Raw genomic sequence first — 26984 nt, forward strand, 5'->3', positions numbered from 1 at the left:
TACCTCTATATATGGTAGTTGAGATATCGTATGTGAACAGCGCGAATTGACTTTCGCACAATCTCTGTTTCCGCAGTCCATACTGGTTTCGAAATTGTCAACTGGTAGAAATACTGGTAAGTAATATAACACGATAGATGAGTGGACCAGTTTTGATTTTTTTTGTTGATGGGGTAACCCCTGTGCTTTTTTTCAAATCTCTGAACACATCTCTCTGCTCAATGGATCTACTTTACAAATCATGTGTAGCACCTCACATACTCCGGAAGGCTCTGAGAATCTCATTACGTTTTGGCTATTTCGTCTGCTATTATCTTCTACTTTGCCTTAGTTCGATCCAATCTGATAGGTCTTATTGTTTTTTAAGGAATAATTTGTCACGCAACGTTATGAATAGGCAACAAGAACTGAAATATCCACAACATTCTCTTGGCCAAGCTTATCGCATAGGTTACTACTACTATATTTTTAATTATTTTGTCCACAACAATTGCTTACTCGCAGAACTTCTGAATTATACGCGAATTACATAATTTAGATTGCGTTATGTGGAACGAGCTACAGGAAATGTTCAGTCAATCTGAAGCATCAATATCTTTGATGTCATTGTTAAAAGGTAAAAAGAGAATAAAGCTATTATTGTAAACGATCGCCGAAGATTCGGCTCCTTTTATTTGCCGGCGACGTGTCAATACTTACAGCGTACGGCAACGAAACCTGTTGATTGGAATAAAATACTGCATATTTATTGTTTTAATTCCACTCTTTAATGTTCTTAAGTAACTTGAGAATTAAAATTCCACATTTTTAAAATGATATCCGGCGAATTACGCCGTGTACTATCAATACACATTTATTAGAATTCTTCAGATCAAGTCGAATATTTCGTGCATAGCAATGGGTATGAGACTATTGTTTGGCCTTCAAGTGTACAAGGGTGTTTGCATGATCGGTGTACACTAAGGATTTTCGATAGACCCGTACACAACAACCCAGTCAACTTTTCTCGCAAACCACGCACTGCAGTCCACACTGTGTGCGCCGTGATCCCACCGAAGCGAATGAATACCAACGAATGAGAATTCTCTCTCGTGTAAACGTTCGGCGCGCGTGAGCAAACGGCATTCGGTCGTGTTTGGTTCGCATTAGTTTGCGTTCGCTCGTGTCCTATTGGTTGTCCATCTTTTAGCGAAACATCAAAGGAAGTTCGCGTGCTCTTCGTTTCGGCGTTAGCAACACCGAAAACTTTCGTCTGCTATTTTGTCTTCTTTTGTTATTGTTGTGGTTGACATGAGTTCCGCGAACGATGGAGATGTCCGGAGAGAGTATAATGTTGCTGAGAGAAGAATGTATGTCATACGAGCTTCTGGGATCCAAGAGATCCACAGCACAAATGCAGAAAGAAAAAATATATAAATGGTAGAAAATTGCTAATGACATGACTGATGTATCACTGTTATTTTAGAGATTAGAAAAGATAAAATGGTTCACTCGGGATCACGTTATCTGCCCTCTAACATACTATGTAACAGATTATACCAAGTATCCAATGTGACAGGTCGTATGTACATTTTACGTTTTTTTAATCATATTTTATTGACATTATCTTTCTTATAAGTATTTAACAAAATCCTTGAAATGTTTCACACATGTCACGGCATACATCAGAAACTATCTGATACACAGCAGATGGTTTGTAAGGGGTTGAAGGGACCAGACTACAAAGGCTATCGGTCCACACAGCAGATGCTGAAATGCGAAACTACTATTGGCGATATGTCTCTGGTTGCTAATAACCATGGTGTTAATGCTAGTTTTTCTTCAGCTTATGTTTGTTGTCAGTAATTAGTGTTCTGTTTTTAAATTTCCTTCTGCATTGTAATGAAGAGCAGCGAAAAGCATTAATCTGCATACGGGCAAGGTTGTGCACCAATGTTAATGAAAGCTGGAGCTGCAATTCAGTGCTGAGTGCACTAAATCCCAGCATTTCACATTTGCGTACAAACTGACAAGCATTAACTACTTCCCTTCCTATACTATTTTGCTTACTGCGGCAAAAACAGCAAGCTCTTCATGCAAACAATCTCCTGAGAATATCACAGTTTTATAGCGCTGCTCTAACTACACAGCGTTGTATCCAGTGTGACTATTATCGGCACACAAAACAATAATGCAGCGTTCATGGATTATGTTCCTTATCTCATGTAGTGAGCACTGGCGAATTGTTTGCGAATGGGTATTCGCTTCCATTCGCTCCGATGTAAAGGGAGCATTGTTGAAGCCACACATCGCCAACATAATTTTGATCAGGACTGGTCAAAAAAATTTAAATCCTGTTGAGGAACGTTTGAGATTCCAAATTCTTGCATACTAATGTGTGTTCAAGAAAGTAAAGATTAATGACCCCTACTCTCAACAATACACATCACACCTTAACACGTTCTGAATGAACGGACCTCTCATTAAATTCTGTATGGGATTGTCAGAGCTCATGTTGAACATGTTTTACTCAGTCACACGTTCAAACAGATGAAAGCGCGTCTCGTCACTACAGAACCCCTGCGCGTTCATGATCAACATTGCAAGCAATTCTTCACATGCATTCTTCCCAGCAAAAAAATCGCGTTGGCTGCGTTTTTGCACCACTACCAGACTGGCTGGAAGTGGAATTCGTCATGGAGAATTCGCCTAACAGAACGTTCAGGAAGTCGAAGGACGCCTGCATGCCTACATGCAGCGCCGAGAAAATCGTCAAAAAAGTCAGCCTTACTGTTTCCGATGTTTTGTGGTGATCTCAGGAGATATGGCACCTCATTCTTCTTCTACGCACATTTCCAGTTGTCTTGAAGATGTACACGCACGAATCAATAGATTGCGGAGCAGAATTTTGGTGGGAATACTAAAGTGTGCACGAGTTGCACGTTGCGTGATGACAACCGACCAGCCGTTAGAAAAGTAGGTCTCTACTAAACACGAACATGGCTCATTCTGCCAATGCATTGTCTCTACTGACGCAGATGGTAAACAAACTTCCTACTGACAGCTTGGAATCAGACCATCCCCACCCTTAGTCTACCACGCCTACCTTCACGCCGTCCCATTTAAATCAGCAAGTTTCGTTACCACACCCTGTGGTCGCAAACTGAGCTAGCAACTCTTACAACTTCTATCTGGTTCACCCAATAAGGTCAGCACTCGATAGCTGCAGTGGCGTTATTTCGATTGACATAAGTGAAAATAAGCAATGTGCTCCTTGCTGACGAGACAATTCTACTAGCTTGCTTTGACGACGAAATGGCAAGACTCATACGAAGGGTAAAGACGGTTAGTTTGTTCAACAGATTAAACTTCAACACGAGGAAGACTGTAACGAATGTTGATCGTTATAGAAAATCAAATACTACTCACTCGTCGACACACGGAACTGTTGTTGGTTGAAATTAATGCGGTATTCTTCGCTTCATCTCTCATAATTCGTGAAACAGGATGGAAGAATTACGGAATAACAATACCGTATCTGTCTTGAAAACAACACTATAAAAAAGAAACAAACCTGACTTCATATCATTGATTATCTCCATCTTTACGCACAGGTGTGAAAGCCAGACTGTCTTAGTCCTGGAAAATTTACAATTATCTCTTCAGATTATAATTATATGGTCGCCGTGCAAGGAGAAACTAGTTTTAGTTCCTTGGGACACATCAAGAGAATCCGGAGGAAACATTATGCAAGATGATATTGCTAGAAAATGCCACGTTGTTGAGCATAAAGTGAATGGTTAGTATAAACACATCACGGATCCGCCTCAAAAACAAGATAACACTCAGCACCGCGACGTCTCTCCATTACTGCAATCCAATCACTAAATCATAGAGCCATGACGTTTCGTAGTGAGTAGAACGTCCGAAGAGTGGTTCAGGGTGATTAGTCTTGACTAAACTATTTCATAAGGCTGCTGTTGCGGTCTTCGCACTGTCGGCTGGTCTGAAGTAGCTCTCAACGCTAATCTATTCTGTGCAAGCCTCTTAACATATGTTAACAACTTCCATCTGTCTATTTAAACCTGCTTACTGCGATTGGCCTGAGTCTCCTACAGCCTCACCTCCGCCCCCCCCCCCCCTCGCCCACCACACACACACACACACACACACACACACACACACACGGGAATAAACAGTTCCAATATCAAACTGACGACTCCTTGATGCCTAAAGATGTGTCCTATCAGCTACTCCTTTTTTTAGCGGTCGAAGAAATTATTTTCTTATCAATTCGGTGCAGTAACACCTCATTAGTTAACCGGTCTAATCTTCAGTATCCCTCTGTACCGCTACCTTTAAAGAGATTCTCCTCTACTCATTTCTTGAGATTCTCTTCTACTCATTTCTTAAGTCTTTTCTTGTCCATGTTTCACTTCCATTCAACGCTGGCTGCACTCAAGACAAAGACCTTTAAGGAACCCTTTTTATGACTAAAATTTATATTTGACGTTAGCAAGTTTCTCAGTCTACGTTTTATATCCTCTGTACTTCTACGATTGTTAGTTATTTTGCTCTCCGAATAGTAAAATGCGTCTACTACTTTTAGGATCTCTTTTTTTCCTAATCTAATTCCTTCACCATCGTCTGATTTAATTGGATTACATTCCAGTACTTTTCTGTCATTTTTATTAATATTCATCTTACAAGCTCTTTTCAAAACACTACCCATTTCGTTTAGGAGGACACTGTGTAATTTGGTTAACATCACTTGTCTTCATAGGTGTGGCTGTTAGTTTCATGCCCCATGGATCATCTATGCGATGTATCGTAATGATGTGGAAAGAGTCATTTTACATTATACAATTGTAACTTAGTAATCCCTATCCTACACCACATAACAACAATAGCATTTCTTATGTGGCATGGCAGATGTCAAGGAGAAACTTTTTCAGTCTGTTTTCAGATTTTATTTTGCTGTTTGTCAGACATTTTATATCACTGGATGAGTGATTAAAATTTTGGTTGCAGCAATGTGCACCTGTTTTGTGCTAAAGATAACTTCAATGTAAAATAATGAATGTCATTAACTCCTTAAACAGGTATCAATAAGATGAATGGATTTGCAGTGATATAGTGGAACTGCAGGAAAAGATACTTGGTTCAGTAATAGTGTCATATAATATGCTGATGACATAATGGCGATTTTCTCGGTTCCACAGAGGTCATCCACCAAAAATGCCTGACTATACTGGCAGGTATATCACTGTGAAGAAATCATTAAAAGAACAGATGCTTACCGAAAAACATAGATATTTTATCCAAACTATACTAATATATATCGATGCTGGTTTTTCATACGATATGTCGTTACTGAAGTGGGAATATCGAGTGGCGATATTTTTATTTTATACTATATTTTTTTCGCAACGTTCAGAAAATATTTGAAATTCTTTTGAAATTGCAGTAGAACGTGATGTGAAAGAGTCTTTCTTACTACTTTTTGAGCTTCCATCACGCCCAGTCTTTCTCTTTGAATGTGTAAATTAAGCATGGAATTGGTGGCACAAAGAATAAGTCCGAGTGCATTGGGGGGTGGCGGTGAGAATGGTATGACAAGATTTCCGATGTGAAGAAATAGCACACCAGATACGTTAAAAACCATTTTTAATGCAACCAGTGCGCTATTTCTTCAAAAACAGTCGCTGAAAATGATGAACAAAAGTCTAAATGACTGGTCTTCGCGGTGGGCGGAGACGTATGATGGGAAATACTGACGTAATCACAGAAACTAAAATGTAAACGTAGGGACTCACCTCAGAATTCTTCAACCGACCACGGCATAACAGCCCGGATAATTATAACGGACGTAATCACAGAAACTGCAACGTAATTTTGACACTACAACTGCTGTGTGCCTGAAATTTGCATAAATGAAAAAACCAGTCAAGTCGACATGAAATGTTCCGAACAAATCCGATATGTGACGAAATCGAACGACAGACCCATCGTACACCTTTCATTGTGCCAATTACATGCAGTAACCATTTTTAGCAAAACGGTTATCGCCATGCGTGAACGTGTATCGTTTTCCTTTCAATTCGTTTTCTGCGGGGGATAAGCGTATTGATGTACATAATATCTAATAATAAACCAATACTTAAATACAGTCGGCCGCTGTGCCCGAGCGGTTCTGGGCGCTTCTGTCCGGAACCGCACTGCTGCTACGGTCGCAGGTTCGAATCCTGCCTAGGGCTTGGATGTGTGTGATGTCCTTAGGTTAGTTAGGTTTAAGTAGTTGTTAGTGTAGGGGACTGATGACGTCAGATGTCAAGTCCCATAGTGCTCAGAGCCATTTTAGTCATTCGAACTTAAATATGCAGCTCTAAAACAGGCAGTATATTTACAATGGGCAGTGATATTTTATAGGCTGATACGTTGATATTTTTTCCGTCGATACAAGGATGCTATCTTTCGATATATAGAGATAATGACAATAATATCGACATATCGGACTCCCGTTATTTTTAAAAATATCAACAGTTCTAGAGTGGACATAAGGTCAGATAGTGCAGAAATCATATAGTCTGTAATGAAGAAAACTGACAGCTGTTTGGTAATATATCCAAAGTTAAGCAAGATTAATATGAAGATACCATAAGGCTGGAGGCAGAAAGTGAAGTCAGTAGCAATCAAAACAATTCTTCAGGAATTACAGACCAGAAAGTTCTAACGACCGCTGCAGAAGAAGAAGAAGCACCACTACGACTTATGACAAGACCAAGGCGTGGCTTTTGCAACGATGCCTGCGGCAGATCAGTGACAAAAGAACTAATAAAAAAAGAGTGTTTTTGTGAGTGTAACTGTGGGAGAGGATTCGACACCGTGTTCTCCCACAGAGAATTCCAGAAGAAGTGGCTACTTACGAGTCAAGTGGGGATGTGGTGTCGGATACTGGGAGGCGCACTGTAAATGGTGCAGAGTCACTGATACGATACCAGGAAAACTTGACTGATGACATGGTGGTCATCTCGAACTCAAAAAAAGGAAACAAGTTAGTGTCAGAAGAACTACAGTGAACTTGATAACGCAATTCTTGACTACTTTTATTTCAGTAATACAGTGGGGTGTTACAAGTGAGCAGTTAAACTTTGTCTTCTTGAATGTTTAAACATCTATTCTAAATACCACGACACCAGTTGCACCAAGAATACAAAGTCATACGTAATTCTTATGTAAAATAGCACATCTACTCGAAGTAACTTTTAGCGCCCGAAAACCTCAAACCACACACGCAGTAGAAGTAACATAATAGTGACATTTAGTTTTAAGGGATTGATCGGTCGGTTCTTAGGATGGACTATTCTACCTGTAGCAAATTTATTCAACATCGAATTATGATGTCAACTTGTTTTAATATTTGTACAATTACGTTTGGTGTCGAACAACATGCATTAGGTGATAAGATTGTAGGTTTAGTTTGTCAAAGGTGAAGTCTGTGGCGTAAGCGAGTGTAGTCTTCCTTCGCAGCAGCAGCAGGAGGAGGAGGAGCAGGAGGGTGGCGGGCCCATCGCCTCGGCCGCCTTTACCACTGGGAAAGATTTAATTGCAGCCTGAGTGAGTGGACCTAGGGTCGTCTTAGAGAGGCTAGAATGAGAAAAAAATCCCTGTTCCTGTCCCGGATTGAACTCTGGACTTCCAGGCCCGGAGACTAGCGCTCTACCCGTCAAACCACCAACGCCACTTAGTTTTTTAACAGCAATACATAAAATAAATTTCCTACGATGATAAGAGAGCGTGCGGGCGGGCGAACGGCTGAAGCACAATACCTCCTCCATGATTCTTGGGCTGCTACGTTGGCTGTGCAATTCTCCTGTATCCCAACTTATCCAATAAGCTACAGATTTGGTATTTTTTGGGATCTGCTGTGAGATATCGTGGGCAGTCGGCATCGTTTTTATACTCTACACACTTTTGGCACAGACAGTCAACGGGGATGATAACATTCTACTGCGATAGGAGCTCATCTGTTCCAGAGCCTTTAGCTGCCGTATAATTCGACACCCTAATTTATTTGTTGCTCCCGGAGGCGAAATCCGAAGACGGGATCAGAGAAGACAGCTGAAGAACCAAGTATATTCTCCCGATTCAATCAATCAGTATATAAAAAAAGGCAGTCAAATGGAAAGGAAACAGATGGAAAAAGTGAGTAAAGTGTTTATTGTTTCAAAAGTAATCACCATAACTGTTAATACGTTCATCCCACTGTGAGACTCGACTACGCTGCAGAAGTTTCGCTGGGAAGCTCTTACACACCCTCCACTCAGTCCCTATCTCTCCCCATAGGATTTTCATATTTTTGGAACAACCCTCAGGAAAGACATTTCTGGCTGTCAATTTGCTTCGGGCGAAGAGGTGCACGGTTAGGTACAATCTTGGTTTCACAAGTAACAGCAAATATTTTTCCACGAAGGCAGTGGCCGTCTTGTATCCTAGTAAATGTATTAACGGTTATGGTGATTACTTTTGAAATACCAAACAGTTTACCAACTTTTGTTCCATCTATATCATTTTCATTTGACTGTCCATTATCTAACACTAAAATCTTGATACGGTCTTAAAACAGCATATAAAACAAACTTTTTGAAAAGTAGTCTTCTTGCACTTGGTGTAGCTGATAATCATTTTGACACTGTGAGGCGCCATGGCTTCCTGCGGCTGCTGACTTACCAGACACGTTGTGTTGGTTGTGGTTGTAGGAGAGCGGCACGGAGTGCAGGGCGCGGGCGGACCAGCGCCGGTGGCGGGTCTCCTCGTCATCCGTGCCGTCCCGGTCCACGTCCTCCCCCAGGTAGTGCCGCTTCTCGTACCGGTCCAGGTACCTGCGCACAGCAGCACCAGTTACCAAAAACCACTCTCTCCAGCATGCCCAAAAACTACGATACTTCTTTAAGAAAAACTTATTTTCTTAAACCGAAAACGTCTACTGTCAGCGCGCGCCGCTGCTAGGAACACGCCGTTTACTGCAGTCAATGTTTCGCACGCACTGCCGATTTCCAGTAATCGTGTAGTCGTTTTCGGTTGTTGGGGTTGTTTGGGGGAAGAGACCAAACTGCGAGGTCACAGGTCTCATCGGATTATGGAAGGACGGGGAAGGAAGTCGGCCGTGCCCTTCCAAAGGAACCATCCCGCCATTTGCCTGGAGCGATTTAGGGAAATCACGGAAAACCTAAATCAGGATGCCCGGACGCGGGATTGAACCGTCGTCCTCCCGAATGCGAGTCCAGTGTGCTAACCACTGCGCCACCTCGCTCGGTATCGTTTTCGGTCATTTCGATGTCAGTCCAAGCTGCCTTTCTTTACAATCTCTCCGGGACGAGGACACGCATTTCTGGGGCCCTGTGGAAAACGTGCCCGATTACCACGCCCGTTTACGGATATACTTTTTGTATATTATTTCGACAACATCCCGAGCAAACTTCGTTACATTATTCATAATAACTGACATGAAATAGTTTTACGATAGTGAAAGGTAGGAATATGAATTTCAATTCTCTGCCACGTGGATCCGGCTGTTTACGAACAGAGCTTACCAACTACGTAAAAAATAATTATTGCAAGTTCTGTTTGAACCTATTTTAGACAATGCAGCTGGCTATAAACTATCTGACACGATCAGGATTACAATAATCGCACAAGAACTAGAAGCTAAAATCATAAATGAACAAACAGATCAAAGCATACAAAAATAAATGGAGATATTTATATCACAAGAATATATAGACGGATTGATGGGGTTAAAGGGACCAACTGCGAGGCCATCGGTTCCTTAATCTTTTATGTCTAAGACCGGAAATAGTTACCAGAGAAAAAGGGCACAAAGACAAATCCCAATGGATTCGATCGTATCCGAGAATCAAGAAAGCCAAGGCACAGAAGCAGGTAGAAATGTGAGAGGAGTAAAAGGGTGAAGATGAGAGAGCTGACCCGCCCAGAAAGCAACTAGAAACCCCCAGAGCACGTTATGCGACCGGAGACACACACTCTGCATCCGACCGGTGCTACAACACCCTCCATTACCACAGGAAAACTTGCTATGCGGACAAGATAAAATCTCATGAAAGAGGACAATGAGAACGAGTCTGTCAACCAACGACACCTGTAAAAGAATAAGAAGATTTAAAAAGATGGGAAGGGCAGGAGACATGCCGAACCATCGTGCAAGGGCAGTCCCTGGGGTCAGAGCAGGCGACGGGTCACCCTTCCAATCCCTCAACTGGCCGACGAGACTAATTTAGTCTACATCGTAGAGAGGAGTAAAAACCACTTTCACGGGAGAAACACAAAACCAAGTCAGTGAGTTTGGTGTCGTCCGTTAACACGTTAGGTAGCATGTCAGCACGTTTAAGGTTTCGCTGCAAGGCGGGCAAATTTGGGCAGTCCAGTACGATGTGGCCACCGAGAGGCAGGCACCACACACCGACAGTGAGGTGGATCCTCACATCGGAGAAAGTGGTCATGGATCACCCAAGTGTGGCCAATGCGAAGCCAACACAGGACAGTCGTTCGCAATTTATTCAGTGAAACCACAGCACACCAATCCGCATTCCAGGCCTCTCACATCTGTCCGGTTCCGGTACCCCCATCTCCAAAGTAGGCATCCTGCAGCCAACTTGGTCAACTGGCCTGCATGTTTATTCCCTGGGTTATCAGCTTGACCTGGGCTCGATACAAAGACGACCAACCGTCCAGCACAGTAGAGGTCATACAGGAGACCTTGGATAGTCACAAACAGTGGTAGCACTGGTCGACAGCCTGAAAACTATTCAAGGGGTCATTTAAGATTAAGAAAGACTCGCCAGTGCAAGAATCAAGTTGGCTGAGGGCTCAAGTAATGGCCACCAAATTCTGCAGTGAATACACTGCATTCGTTGGGCACGGACCGTAGTTCACTGTATCTTGCATGTGTGAAGGCAAAGTCGGTTCGTCCATCGACCATTGAGACATCAGTGTATACCATGTCTGAGCCCAGAAATGCATCAAAAACGTTCAGGAACAGGTGGCGAAAAACCACAGGTTCTATGGGGAAAAACCACAGAATTCTATTGAGTCTTTCGGTCCAAACGAGAGGACGAGACAGATCTGAGGACGGAGTACACACCATAGGGGAACACGGGATTTCTCCCAGACAAGGGGCGACAGTTGGGGAGACTGCATGCGAACAGCGATCGTGACTCCAGACCTCGGCCCCTGTTACGGGAGGTTTATCTCCCTACCATGAGAAAGAACACAACTGTTCGGACGCTCAGGGCGCATCTAATGTGTATTGCATACTTGAGCAGCAGTTGTTGGAACCTGATCTGTAAGGGAGGGACACCAGCCTCCGTCAGTAGGCTGTTCAAAGAGCTGGTCCAAAACGCAGGCGTCATAGGCCCCACAAAAATATACTGGGTCCAGCATCCACAATACCAGAAGGCGTGATGGGATTAGAGTTTTGTAGAGCCGTAAAATGTATACAGCAGTCTGCCCCCAGCGAAGAGTACTTAGATGTGACCAGTACGTTGGCAAAGATGGGGAAGTCATGTGGATTGGGCACTGAAGACCAATACCACAAAATGATAAGACTCCATCATATTGAGCATCTGGTCACCGTGGTACGCGTTCTGGACAGTACAATACCAACATAAGTGAATGACCCATGTCTTGGCGGTGGAAAACCAGAAGCCATGAGTGAGAGGCCAGGACTGCACCTTTCGTACGGCACCCTGCAGTAGGCATTGAAAACCACCCACAGTTGAGGAGCAATAGTCGTCAGCATACAGGGAGGGTAACACTGCAGGCCTCACAGTAGAAATCCAATACAGAGCACTAGAGGACCCCATTCTCTTGTACATGGGGAGTACTGTGGGAAACACCAATTTGAACCCGGAAAGTACGGCAAGACAGGAAATTCCAGACACAAGTCTGGAGTTGGCGACTGACACCTTACTCATGGAGAGTAACAAGTATGTGATGACGCCATGTAGTGTCGTAAGACCTATCCAAGTCGAAGAAAATGGTGATAAGATGTTGACACTGGGCAAAAGCTGACGGAATAGCAGACTCCTGGCAGAGCAAATTGTCAGCCTTGGCGAAAAACTGCCCTGGGACAGAGCCAAAAGACCTCAAGATTCAAGGTAACAACACAGCTGTGTGGAAGTTCACGCTATCAGGATCCTGCAGGGGTATGAAGAGACCAAGAAGGCAAGTCACGCCTCAGTTTCACGTGCTGTCATTGGTCGTGAAGAGACACCAACAACACACATATGTTCTGTATAAGAGTGCATGGGGGCCATAGAACACAGCAGAAACTCTGCCTATCAGATCCTCCTTCCTCTTTTTAAAAGACAATTTCTTGGCCTTCTTGCCATTAGATGATATTCTGTGAGGGCTTGTCTGCCCTAGATTGTGGGAAAGAGGACGAATTCGAAGACCTGCAACCTGTAGCTCCTTGAGCAACTGGCTGGCATCCGGTTGCAGGTCTGCAGATTCCTGGGAAGGGAACATCCTGAGGGACCTATACATAGTAAGGGGTGTCGGAGTACGGTGTTGCCTCTCTGGCTGGGGGCTTGACGTCCCTGGCGAATACGGAGTCCACGTTCCCAAAGAGGTTGTGGGGGAAGCAGGAGGAGGAGGATCCCCAACCACCAGGGGAGCGGTTGTAGTTGGGCGCAACAAAGGCGAGATGCGGAAGACGCTGAGGGTGATGTCAATATCACTAAAGAGGACGACATCGTCATGGCAGTAGCGTACATAGTTTTCATATGTGTGGGGTGTAGGCAATCTTTTTTCTTCTTAGCCTCTTGATATGTGAGGCGTCATGGGTCTTGTGTTCTTGGAATTTCTTTTTATGTTTGAAAACAATGCAGTCTAGTCAAAATGGGGAATGGTGCTCCACACAGCTGACACAGATGGGGGAGGGGCACACTGCCACTATCCCTAAAGATGGGACTGGAGTTGTAACGCAAATACGTGTGTCCAAATCACATACATATGTATAAAACATGAGAAGGAGCATATACGGCTTGGCAGCACAGTCATACAAGATAATCTTGACCTTCTCATGCATCGAGTCACCTTCAAAGACCAAGATGAATGCTCTGGGCACGATGAAGTAAATGCAAACCTCATCAATCCAAATTAGCACGCTACTCGTCATCAGCCTGTGAAAGGAGATCTCTGAAAAATTATACCTTGTGCCATATTCAGACTTTTTTGGGGAGTTCCACAGATATGAGCATCACCAACTTGTCAAAGGTGAGCAGCTACCGTGACTAAAAAAAGGAGGCCACTTTAAGCAGAAATCACAAGAATAAATGGTAGTAGAACGCCCAAGAAGGTAATAAATTATCGACCAATAGGCAAAAGAACAACAAGAAGACTAAGAAGGAGGTGGAGAGATCAATTAGCAACTAATCACAGAGACGCCGATGAAGAGGACGTAACAGCAAACATTCCCAACCCTTTAAGAAAGAAAAGAAGCAGGATCATTTGACGGCTTTGGCAACCACAGGAGACGCAAGGCAAGCTTCACAATTCTATTGCTACATGGATACTAATATCAGGCCCATTCAGAAGATTTTTGAAAGGCACAATGCGTCTATTCAACAACACTGCCGTCGAGACTAAAAAAAGTAAGTCTTTACGGCAATTCGCAAAGCAAGTCTTTACGGAATATCCTAACTATCTGTGCCGCGGGGCAATGGGAAACATTTTGTGGCACATTCAGGAATACAGTAGTGGAACTACTAACGTTAATTCATCTTTTTTTTCTTTTTTGTTAAATTCAGTTGCTGAAGACTGTAACGTCGTTTCCAGATTTCATTTTCATTGATTAGCCACCCGGTGAACGAACATAATATGGGGAAGAACATACGGAACACAGCTGTTACGTTCGTGCACATAGGATGTAAGCGGATACAGAAGATCGTGTGTAGACAAAACTGAATCCCGCAAGTTTTCACACGAAAATGTATCCTCGAAACACTATGCAAGATGTGCAGCTCAACTAATAAATATCCTCGATATTTATTCCGCCAACATGGAGCGTCCATGTTAAATGTCTACAATATTTCTTTCGTAGTGCTATGCTTAATCAAGTCGCGCTGAGAAACTATTCATCCATTCCTCGTTAATAGCGGGCGAACTGTGACGTGGCACCGCAAGTAGCAGCATTTTTACTGCCAAAAGCAGATCTTTTTTCCACCAAGGGTGACTACGTAGGGCGACGATACCAGACAGAATAAGGGAGTGTAAGATATAACGAACAATCCAGTGCCCAATATTGTACGAATAAAATAGCATATAAAGGATTTTCATTAAGAGTGATACTTTGTACAATTGTAAATTTCGGTTCCCAATTTATTTTTTGTACGCTACCAGGTGTAAAACTATCCACTACAAGTCGCAGTTTCATCATACGGCGACTTACACTTCCTAAATCTTTAAAAAATCGTTAAAAAAATTTAACAATGTGGCAGCTCAATTATGGTGGCTCATGGTTTGTTCGGCAGAGAAATGGGTCATCATCGTTTCTCCATTCAGGCTATACGCCGCACTGTTGCCAAGTTTGAACGGGATTTCGCTATACACGACCAGAAGCCACAAAGAAGACATTGCAATGTGAGGATTGAGGACAATTTCGCAGTAGTTGCGGCCAATATTAGCGAAGAGCAGAATATGTCAGTTTCAAGGCCATCTTAACAGTTACGGCTGTCTGAGACATCAACTTGGCGAATCTTGCGAAATGATTTGGGCCTGCATCCATACACAGTTCTACTGACTCAAGAGTTGAAGCCAAACGATCACACATTGCGTAGCGAGTTTGCTGATTGGACCGTACAGCAGTTGGAAACTGATCCTGATTTCTGTGGAAAAATCACCTCATACGAGGCTACTTTCTGTCTTCGTGGCTTCGTCGATACGTAAAACTGTCCTTATTGGAACGAGAACCCACAACTATAGCACAAGGTGCCATTGCATTAAGAAAAACTCAGTGTGCTGCGGTTCATCGCGTGACGTCGTTATTAGACATCAATCCTTTCGAGATGACGAGAGGAGAACCGTTATCTTCAACGGCAACCGCTGGAGATATATGTTATGCGAATTTCTGTGGCCAGAACTTGCCACAGATACTGAAAACATGCGGTTCCGGCACGATTGTGCTACACGTCACACAGCTGATTGATTCTACGCTGGATTTGCTGAGGCAGAAGTTTGGCGACCGAATCGGCTCAAGAAATGGATTTGTTAATCAGCCGCCAACGTCGTGTCATTAAACACTCATGGATTTTTTTTCTTTGAGGCAACATCAAAGCCCGGGTTTACACTGATAAACCACAAACTTTGGCACATTTGGAGGCAAACGCTCGTCGAATTATCGCAGACACAACGCCATTAATGTTGGGCATAGTGATTAACAATTGCAGCCATAGTGTGCGTCATTGTGTTCGCAGCTGTGGTGGACATTCGAACGAGACTTTGTTCTCAACATAAATGCGATGTCTAAGCTTCAAAATAAAGCACAATTCATCACCATTATGGAAGGTGCTGTAGTTTAGAAGTGTTGAATTCTCGAGCACACACTCGTCAGGCCTTGTTTTGTTCCTTTATCCTCCCTCTCAGTAACGTACAAAGAACCACCTTGCATTTTATTTATCCAACTTATCATATTCTTAACGAGGCAATAAGTAGGAGCAAGTATTTTTAACCATTTGTATTCGAGATTATATAAAGACGGTAAGTAAGGAGTGAATGCTTCCGATACGAGTGAGCGTGTGTCATACTTTTACCACATCAAAGATATTTGTCCCTAATCACCTGAACATGTCATCCCGAACGGCAACTTTCGAAGATTTCTCATGATTTCGGCAGCATCAATGCGAGCGTGTTAACTAGTTGCGTCAACAAACAGGAACGCTGTGCCACGTTAGTACAGCAGCACTAAACATTTCGCACTAGAGACAGCTTCTACATTTTCTTCTTTCCTCCCGGACCAAGCAAAAATAAACTAAAAAAAAAAAATCACACCAGAAGTGTTATCTAAAAAACAGACTTTTCACACACACACACACACACACACACACACACACACACACACACACACACACACAAATATAAGGAAGTCGGTGGAAACAGTGACTATAGTAAAATACCTTGGAGTACCTATCCGGTGCGATCGGAAGTGAAATGAGCACATAAAACAATTAGTAGGAAAAGCATGTCTCAGACTGAGATTCTCAAAAAAAGTCTTAAGGATATTTAATTCATCCACGAAAGAAGTGGCTTACAAAACAGTTGCACCGATTCCTGAGCACTGTACGTCAGTCTGGGATCCTTATGAGGTTGGTTTAATGGAATATATAGGAAAAAAAAAATCAACGACGAGCGGTACGTTTCGTAACGGAATCGGTTAGTCGACGCCGTAAGGTGACTTGCGGATTATATATGTACATGCAGATGTTTGGGACTACTGTAGCTTCTCGGTCTAGGCTCCCTAGCCTATGCTACGTCACTGTCACAGAACTGTATCGAGCATGAACTTTGCAGTAACTATCCCTGCTCGGTTAGTGTTCAAGCACTGCATGTTACTGTTTACACAGACAAATAGACAATAAATTGTATATACTTGCTTTGATGTGGAATTTTAGCGAAATACCTTCTGCATTTATCGGACGTTAGGGTTTCCTGGGTCAAAGCAGTCCTGAAATCCTAACATGTCAAGACCACAAGAGATGGAGGGCAATACGCCGTAAGATGCAGCTTTTGATATTTTCAAAGACACAGTTATTAAGTCACAAACGTTTCATGACACCTTCTTTTATGTTTTATTTTCCCATAAACGGGTAATATCTAATCAACTGCAGAATTCCCTCTGGTGTTGCTATAATTTCGAAAAAAAAAAAAAAACACACACACACACACACACACACACACACAAACAAAAGTCCAGTACCTTCAAGAGACTTATCAATAACTTGCTATGCCGCTTCAAGAACGCACACACTGTCCTTTCCGTTACTAGTAGGTTGTCGGCATTAAGACGGCGTTCCAAAACATCCCAAAGGTGTTTTATAGGATTCATGTCAGGACTCTGTGCAGGCAAGTCCATTACAGTGATGTTACTGTCGTGTAACCACTCCACCACAGGCCGCGCATTATGGACAGGTGCTCGAGCGTGTTGAAAGATGCAACCGCCATCCTCGAATTGCTCTTCAGCAGTGGGAAGCAAGAAGGTGCTTAAAACATCATGAAGCCTGCGGTGTGATAGTGCTACACAGAACAACAAGGGGTGCTAGCCCCCTTCATGAAAAACATGACCACACCTTAACACCACCGCCTCCCAATTTTGCTCTTGGCACTAACCACGCGGGCAGATGACGCTCACCGGGCATTCGCCATACACACACCCTGCCATCCGATCGCCACATTGTGTACCGTGATTAGTCACTCCACACCATGTTTTTCCACTGCTCAATCATCCAATGTTTACGCCTCTTACCCCAATCGAGGCGTCGTTTTGACATTTACCGGCGTGATGTGTGGCTTATGAGCAACCAGTCGACCAAGAAATCACAGTTTTCTCACCTCCCACCTAATTGTCACAATACTTGTAGTGGAGCCTCGTGCAGTTTGGAATTACTGTGTGATGGTCTGGCTCAAATGGCTCTGAGCACTATGGGACTCAACATCTGAGGTCATCAGACCCCTAGAACTTAGAACTAGTTAAACCTAACTAACCTAAGGACATCACACACACATCCATGCCCGAGGCAGGATTCGAACCTGCGACCGTAGCAGCAGCGTGGTTCCGGACTGAAGGGCCCAGAACCGCTTGGCTACCGCGGCCGGCCAGTGATGGTCTGGATAGATGTCTGCCTATTAGACATTACGAACCTCTTCAACTGTCGGCGGTCTCTGTCAGTCAACAGACAAGGTTGGCCTGCACGCTTTTGTGCTGTACTCGTCCCTTCACGTTTCCACTTCACTATCACATCGGAAACAGTGCACCTAGGGATATTTAGGAGTTTGGAAATCTCGCGTACAGATTATGGCACAAGTGACACCCTATCAACTAACCACGTTCGAAGTCCGTGAGTTCCGCGGAGTGCCCCATTCTGCTCTCCCATGATGTCTAATGACTGCTGAGGTTGCTGATATGGAGTAGGTGGCAGCACAATGCGCCTAATACGAAAAACCTATGTTTTCAGGAGTGTCCGGATACTTTTGATCACATAATGTAGAAACATGTGTAAATCATATTCCTAAAACACTGCGTGCAATGCTAGGAAGACTGGTAATTCTGTGACGTGCCCGTTAACTGAAACTGGTATAAAACCACACACACTAAATGAAGCAGTGGATTTGGATGATGGAACCATGGTAACGAATAAATTAAGACAAGATATCCTATATAGAGAAAAAAAATTGCCTTTTACTGAATACCGCGTTTCGATGTCTTAGTTAAAGGAACTTAAGCCTATTGCCACACTTTATTGTCCCAAGATATGAAATAACTAATTAATAATTCACTAGCTGCGAACATTACAGCTATTGATTGCTGATGGAGAAATAACTTTTGTCCTGGTCTGGCAAAACTGGAGAGAATCAAAACGCACAGTGCTATTGAAGGCGTGACAACTCGTATTATTTCTAACTAGCACGTAGCTCAAGCATTACGTATGACAACCGGTTGAAGCAACAGAGAACATAACGTAGACAGCGTAGAGACTGATCGAAATTAATTCTCATGTCAAGTGGAGGATTCGAGAGTCCGCCCTTCTGTAGCTTGCTTTAGTAAATACCGCAATCGATTTCACTTTATATTGATAACGACACTCCATACATTTTTATCTATGAATTACATATTACATTTTTATTAACCGCAAAGAAATTTTATAAGCTTCAATTCAAATGTGGACTACTCTTTCGCAGAAGTATTTGATGCGCTTTGGTCCCAACATCACGAGGGAGGAACTGATAATTTTCAGCTTTGAAATATCTCACTTGCGTGTACATAAACTAAACATAGCCAGAACTGTGCAACAAAATTAGTGTCCGTGGATTTTAGCACGTCTACAGGATACGCGAGTGCACTCGGATATAAAACTTCATTTCTGAATAATACATCATTCCCATTCAACTGGCTTCGTGGGTGTGCTGATTAATCGCACACCGAAAATACATATGCCAGATGTTAGATTACCAGTTGGCCCTAGAACCTTTCTCCTGACGACCAAAAATAAATAAGCAGCAAATAAAGAAAATGATCAATAATTAAGAAAAATCAAAATCATTACTCCGCTAGGTGATATCAGCGTAGGACTAGCAATTTTTTCTGCAAGTTGTATCTCCTCACTACAGCCTTCGTTTACCTAACGTCTGCGTACAATTTCGTAGGTCGTGAATAATCGATCGAGTCGTGAACTCAGCAGCGCAATATGAAGTATGTCATCAGTATGAGATTGTACGCTCATATTTCACACAGTTGCAAGCCTAACGTTGTTACAATATTGGAGTGCGGCTACAGACGTGTCAATTTCTGTGGCGGCGTCTACTGTGTATGCAACCTTCGGCGCCAAATCAAGGATGCCTCGGGTTTCTTGTGTTCGTGAAAACACAGCTGCGCGTCGACTCTTCAAACGAGTATCGCGTTGCTATGGACTACGGCGAGCGCTGCGTGTAACAGCTAACAGCACATACCCTAAAGTTAGCGGCGAAACTGGAGCCGTGGTCAGGGCGGCTGGCGAGTATGCAGATTGCAGTTAACCTCTACACTGAGCACACCACCATAGAAAGGAAAGCTTTAAGCGCCCTCAGCGGTGCACTGTCTTCAGTGCGTCCTTAAAATGCTGCACAAGAATAGGGTAACATTAGTCCAAACGTTGCAAGCAACGTAAAGAATATTCTCTGTGTGATACATACACTGATGAGCCAAAACATTATTACAAACTGCTTAATGGTGTACTTGTGCATCTATGGAACGCAATACAGCAGCAGTTCAGCGCGGTATGGATTCGACAAGTCCTTGGTAAGTTTCCAGAGTTATGTAGCACCAAATGTCTACACGCAGGTGAGACAATTCTCGTACATTAGTGACTGTGGTTTGTTTAGGCCGAGCTTGCGTCCGGTAATCTTCCAAATGTATTCCATCGTGTTCCGACCACACTAATTTGGTGGGCCCGACTTTAACTTGAGTTCACTATCGTGCTCCTCAAATCACTGTGGCTCGATTTTAGCCTTGTGACACTGACAATTAGCCTGCTGGAAGTTGTCTTCGCCCTCGGGGAAAACATCAACCATGAAGAAATACAGGAGGCCCACAATGTTTCACGTGTTCTACAGCTATCAGGGAGCCTTCGACTATTACCCCAGGTCCCGTGGAAATGCAGGTGAATGTCACCCACAGCGTAATACCGCCCCCAGCCGTCTGCATCCGTGTCGTGGTGCATCTTTCGAGCAGCCGTTAGTCTATACGACCTGGTATAACAAGGAATGTGATTCGCCCGAACAGATAACACGTTTACAATTTATTATTATTTATTTATCTTATGGCTTTTTGAGATATTGACAAAAATTACACAGCGTAGAGCACAATATTTACAATATAAAGTCTCGTAATAAACATGTGAAGCTTTCTTTCTTTATTTTATTTTCTTTATTTTTTCGACTTTCGAGTCGTCAGGAGGAAGTCTTACGGTATACCTTCGTGTGATCTTGTGGGACATTCCTCAGTGACGTGTTGATGGTCTACGATCCTTCGCAACCGGAATGGTTGCTCTCCCCTTTATGTAAAAAACATGGGCATCTTCCATTTTGAGTCTTTAAATTGCTTAGCACTGACCTTCTTTTGCGTAGCAAGTCAAAATCTTGGTGATTTCTGAGTAATAAACGGTATATAATTATTTTGTTGTCCAGTCCATTCTGGAGTCTACACATTAGCAAGGTTGAACTCATCTTCCACAACGTCCTTTGTTGTCGTTGGCAGTCGTCTAGAGCGGAGTCAGTTATGGTTCGTATCATCGATATCTTGACGCATTGGTAGATTTTTACCATCTATGATCTTTTTGTATTCGTTCGTGAGAGCACTTATGCGTCGTAGTTGAGGGGTGGAATATGGCTTAGTATTAGCAACCGGTCCGAAGGTGTTGATCTGATAAAAATCAGCGATCATTCTCACGACGTTATTTAGTTAGTCATTATTTTTTGAGCATCTAAGCTGATTAGTCGTACTGGGGCACAAGAACAATTTAGGGTGGGTGCTGATGTTTCCCAGATTGTACAACATAGCTTTTGAATGATGTTCCTTGTTTTCAATTTTTCGGCTGTCTGCGTCGAATCCCTTCTGAAAGAGTTCTATCAAAATTTACCCCCACGTTTTTTGATGTGTTTCAAAATTGTATTTTGAGTATTATTTCGCCGAGTTTATTATTTAGGTGTAACAGAGAACCATCGGTTCGGCTTCCTCGATTTTGTGATCGGCATGCCTGCAATGTACAAGCCTTTTAATTTTCTTGCGGAGTTGATATTGGATCACATGACTATTTGGAACACGTGTACCCTGGGAACCGCTAAATGGATTACCAAATCCTGGCGGTCAGACAATCTTGCGATATCCTGGCCATAAGACGCATTCTACGTTTACATTGATCTACAGTCCAGTCTCCGTGTCCATTGTAGTTCTAATTGACGATGCTGGTGGGTCAACAAGGGAAAATGTACGGGTCGTCTGCTGCGAAGCCCCATGTTCAACAGTGTGCGCTGAATGGTGTGCTCCGAAACACTAGTGTCTGCACCAGCATTCTCACCTAATCCTAGTTTACAGAGCGGGCAAGCCTCAGACCCCCATGTTCTACAATGAGGCGTGGACTCCATCGCATTGTCGCCTAGTCGTGGTTTCACCATCTATTCAGCCACTCTCCATAGTGGCTCATGACCGTACTATAACAGCAGACCAGCTTAGTAGTTTCCAAGGTGCTCGTTGGTAGGCGCAGGGCCACAGCAATCTGCCATTTGTCAAAGTCGCTCTTGTAGGCAAATTTCCCCATTTGCGCCTCGCACTGTCGCTAGAATGACTCCCCACTGGGCTCTGCCCAGTATATATACTTTCCTAAGCGCGTTACCACACGCAGAGGGCAGAAGCCATAATGTTTTGGCTAATCAGTGTCTAGCTTATTCCCTGGCCCGCCGATTCACGTAACACCTCACCCGCTAGCCGTTACCGGATTTAGTCAATCAGCGACTAGGGTGCAACATTCGCCCACAGGATGTAACATAATACTTGCTGATCATGCTCGTCCTGTTCGCAATTGTGGTCGTTTGAGCCGGGGAGGCGGTATCTGGGAGACAGGGGCTCTGTCCAGACTGATAATGGCCTGATTTTTACAGAATCCTGTAAATGTCTTGTGACTGATTTCTGTTACTGAGGTCGAAAGGGTTAATTCAGCGGAGCCGCTGGGAATTCGCGAAATCGAGAAATCGGCCGGTAGCCCTCGCAGCGCGTAGAAGCACGTGAGTGCCCCTAGTTTTATGTTGTTAATGTGTTCGGTAGGTAAAGGCTTTACGCCAGTGACGAGCTGTATGTGGTGTTCGACGAAGCAGATGTGACGAGGTTTATTTAAAGCCAATTAATTCCATTTGTTTACATCCATTTGGAAAACTTTATGTGTGGTTTTTTATGGAGCTTTTAACTATTGGCTTTGAATCGTTTTCCTGTTTAGATGTCGTGCAAATTATCGGTGGAAGCTGCTGGAAGCCAGCTGGCCTGTACAGTTCAACAGAACCTGTACGGTTCGGCACCGTCAAGTACAAGGGATGGCAACTCAGTGCATGGGAACTTGAGCGTAGAAGGGTTTTCGACAGTAAATGTTGTTAGATTGCTTTGTAAATTTTACGTTTTTTATCACCATAGACGTGTGAATTAAATTTCAGTTTTTAAGTCCAACGGGCGTGATTTATAAAATATTTGGTATAGACCTTTTTGAATACCGTAATAATGTACAGGCATCTGAGGCAGCGTCTTTCACATCAAAGCACTCAGCACGCGTTTTAGCCTTGTCCGGTGCTTTGGTGCGTGCCGCCGCAAACGAAGCCTGTCGGCGTCAGGTGCGCTCGTATCCTAGTTACAGCGACGCACACAAGATCCCGCTTCCAGCGCGCCGTGCTTTGCGATTGCTCCCGGCGGTCCGGCCGTTTGCTGCTGCGTCAACAATGCCTGTCAGAGGCTATCAGTCGTGCTACGAAATCGCTCGCGATAACGCAAGCGGGGAACTTCACATCTTCATTTTACTGAGCGCTGTGACGCATATAAGAGTGTAAGCAGACGGATGAAACGTTCATCAGCACAAATCAAGTAACAGAAATATTTTCCTTTCCTTCCCTCGTCCACTTTTCAGTTAATTTATAGGGCCCGTTTTCTTTACGAAAAAGCCAAGCGTCCTAATTTAGCCAATGGCTTGTGGATAGACTTTTTCCAAATGTTTTGGAAGAGTAACTATCACATTCAAATGGAGACTCTACTCCGCAGCAAACAAATACCAAACTTCATATTTGACGTCCTCTGTTAAATGCACCAATAACTGATATTGACGGAGGTGACTGAGATTCTATAAGGAAGTCATAACGCACGACATGCAATTCCACCGCATCTGAAACTGAGCATAGTTCTAGTGCTTCCACAAAAGATCTTGTATAACAACTCAACTTTCTAGTTCCTTTCGTCATGTTGAATAAGCTGTAGTTAATAAATGTTATTAACTCTACAGCAAGCCAATGTCATTAAACATACATCTGGCCTACAGGCAACTAAAGTACGACGAATGCCTTCGCAGTGGCATAGTCAAACATTGAAGCTTTTTTTATTACCCGGCGTTTCTTCCGTCCTTCCCGAACTCGGTTACTGGTTCATAAATTTTCTCTCTGAAGATAACGCAATGCTTGTTGAAATTTGCTGCGTTTGGCATGATCCTCTATCTTAGCAATTCGTGCCACCTGATTCCCGGTATTTCTGGAACAGCGTCCTGCAATGTTCGATACATTAGTATCTTCTTTTCCAGAGCAAGGTGCTGATCTACGCACACCACGATTCGCGTGAAATATATTTCTGAGGTAACAGTATGAGAAAAAACTTGTTCCTCTTCTAACAACAGTCTACTGTAGCTCGTTCGTGGAACGAAACGTCTCAAGTGGTTTGAAAAATGCAGTGGTCATCCCAGTTTTCAAGGGAGTTCATCGAATACAGGCGCGAAACTTGAGGGCAGTATCTGTAACGTCAGTTATACGTACAAGTTTGGAACTCGTTTTCTCTCGGATAAAATGACCTTTATGCAGAGTGAAAGTTTCCTCCGGAGCTTCAGTAATGTGAGTTTATTGAAGAGTTCCAGAACACAACATGTTGTTCTTAACAACCACAAATCTTCAGATGTATAATCAGCTTCGGGCTTACCGCAACTGAGTGTTAATAGCGTCATAACTATACACAAATGACATAGTGGATACCATCGGGAGCTCCAAAAGGAAGTTCGCGGGTGATGTCGCACTGGAAGAAAATTGTAGCGGAATTCAGGAAGACCTATATATATTGGTGTAGGTTTTAGCAGTTGACCCAGAAGATAAACAAATGCGAAGTTTTGAGCACAAATACAAGGAAAGAGCCACCGATGTTTCGTTACGCGACTGCATAATAAATAATCGAAGTAAACAGTCAGTTCCTTCAAACATCTGGAAGAACGCGTGCAGAGCGATTTCAAGTGCGGCGATTACGGAACATTCATCGTAGGAAAAAACAGCTGCGACACTGTGATATATTGGAAGAAGCCTCAGAAAATGTGGTCCACCGACGATTGGTGCATCTCTCAATACCTTCCTTCGACAATGCTCCTCCGTCTGGGAGGTTTACGAGGTAGGACTGACGGAAGAAGCAGAAAAATTCAAGTAGGGCTGATTTCATTACAGGTTGGTTTGGTAAGTGCGAAAGCGTCGAAGAGATGCTCATCCAACTCAGCGGCAGACGCTACAAGAGAGGCGTGGTACATCACGGTGTGGTTTAGTGTCCATTGCTTCCTCTGAAGTTGTTATGCTTGCGACACAGAGCGAGCCATGTATATTTCCACAGCCTCGGACCTCCCCGGAGCACGGGACCGCCAGGCGGCGCTGAGTCACCGGCCGCTGTCGCCCGCCCGTCCCTACGCAGCTGCCGGCGGCCGATGCTCGCTGCTCTGCCGCCCAGCAGCGACTGTGGGGGCGACGGCGCAGCGTCCGCCTTCTGCCCCGTGGCGTACCGTCGGCCGTCGGGGAGGGCCGCGCTGCGCCGCGCCGGTTCCCCGCCGCGGATCAACCGGCGTCCCGGCACTGCGCTCCTCCGTTTACTGGGGCACGCGACAGTCGCAAAGCGCAGACTAGTGCTGCACTCCTGTGGCTGAGTTTGCCGCCGAGCGTCGGCAGATCCGTTAGCTGCCACCAGTACTTTCGGATTCCTGTTAGCTGACGCACAGAGAGCCGTATTCGTCGTTCTGAACAGCACGTTAGCCTAGGGGGCTTTCTCCTCGAACATTACAATGATCACTACAAACTTCAAGTGACCTCTATTATCAACATTTCGATACACCAGCCCCTACGGCGGCTAAAAAATATCTTGGACCATAGACTCTCGAACAAGTGAACGAATTCTGCTATCTAGGAAGTTGATTAGATAAAGAACGAAGATACAGAAATGCGTGGTAGCAAGGAACGTGCGAGGCAAAAATGTTATCAGTGAAAATGAACGCCAACTAACTTCCAAAAATACCCTGCCCGACAAAAAGAAGTCAAACATCTAGAAGCGGAAGACGAAATGAAACGAAACTTCACGGGTTGAGATGAGAAGCCATCTTGTTTCAAGGATTATATAAAGGTGTCAAATTCACAGACAAACTGGCCCATAACTGCTGTAACTATTCCTGGAGATCCTAGATACTGGTGCTAGGACGCCTCGTCTGACCTGATCCTACAATGTTCTATCGAAGGCAGATCTGTGGTGCTTGCTGGCCACAGGGGTACCTCGACATCACATTCTGTCGAAAGGCACAAAGAAATGGTTCAAATGGCTCTGAGCACTATGGGTCTTAACATCTGAGGTCATCAGTCCCCTAGAACTTAGAACTACTTAAACCTAACTAACCTAAGGACATCACAAACATCCATACCCGGGGCAGGATTCGAGCCTGCGACCGTAGCGGTCGCGCGATTCCATACTGAAGCACCTAGAACCGCTCGGCCACACCTGCCGGCTGGAAGGTACACATCTCACGCATGGAGAAGTATTGTTCTGTTTAAAAATGTTACGCGAGAGGTAATGCCAACCGTGACTTGAAAAGTCATACCCGATGGTTCCCCATTCCATGACGCCACGAGTTACACCACTGATCCTCTGCAGAACATTGGAACATTACGATTTCCCCCACGCTACCGACATACTCGTCGACTATGATAATCCGAGGTAGCGCAGAACCGCGATTCGTCGTTAACATAATACGACGCCCATTCATCAGCATTCCATGCTTTCCGATTACAGCACCACTGCAAGCACAGACGTCTGAGTTGGGGTGTTAATGTTAAGTAGCCTACGTATGGGACAGTATTTGCCTCGTGTGACTGTTAGTCTCCGACCAATGGTGCGAGATGACACAGAATGTCGCAAGGCATTCATTACTACTTCTCGGATGACACATATGAAACCGTTACGATGTGCTCAGTGCATAATACGGCGGTTCTCCCTTGTGAGAGACCATGTCTTCTGGGCGCTCCACTTTTATCAGGCTGTTTACGTTTCATCCCTACACATTTCACGTGAAACAAAGTTCTGTTCAGGAGCGAAACATGGAAAATGTGTTAAACGTAAATTGAGCTATAAGAAACCTTCGAAATGTGATGTTACACCGTATCTTGAAGATGTGGTTGATGGAGTCAACGAGAAAATAATTCCTAAAGAC

The 26984-nt window shown here is 43.9% G+C and overlaps 1 protein-coding gene across 1 annotated transcript in view; it reads right to left on the reverse strand.

Moving 5' to 3' along the window:
• LOC124709080 (AT-rich interactive domain-containing protein 2) overlaps nt 1-26984 on the reverse strand; it is a 336130-nt gene that overhangs the window by 161933 nt on the left and 147213 nt on the right. The window contains exon 4 of the mRNA XM_047240727.1: nt 8710-8861. Within this exon, the coding sequence (XP_047096683.1) occupies nt 8710-8861 (152 nt within the window). The remainder of the gene's footprint in view (nt 1-8709; nt 8862-26984) is intronic.

Source organism: Schistocerca piceifrons, chromosome 7, assembly GCF_021461385.2.
Source record: "Schistocerca piceifrons isolate TAMUIC-IGC-003096 chromosome 7, iqSchPice1.1, whole genome shotgun sequence".
Taxonomy (NCBI): domain Eukaryota; kingdom Metazoa; phylum Arthropoda; class Insecta; order Orthoptera; family Acrididae; genus Schistocerca; species Schistocerca piceifrons.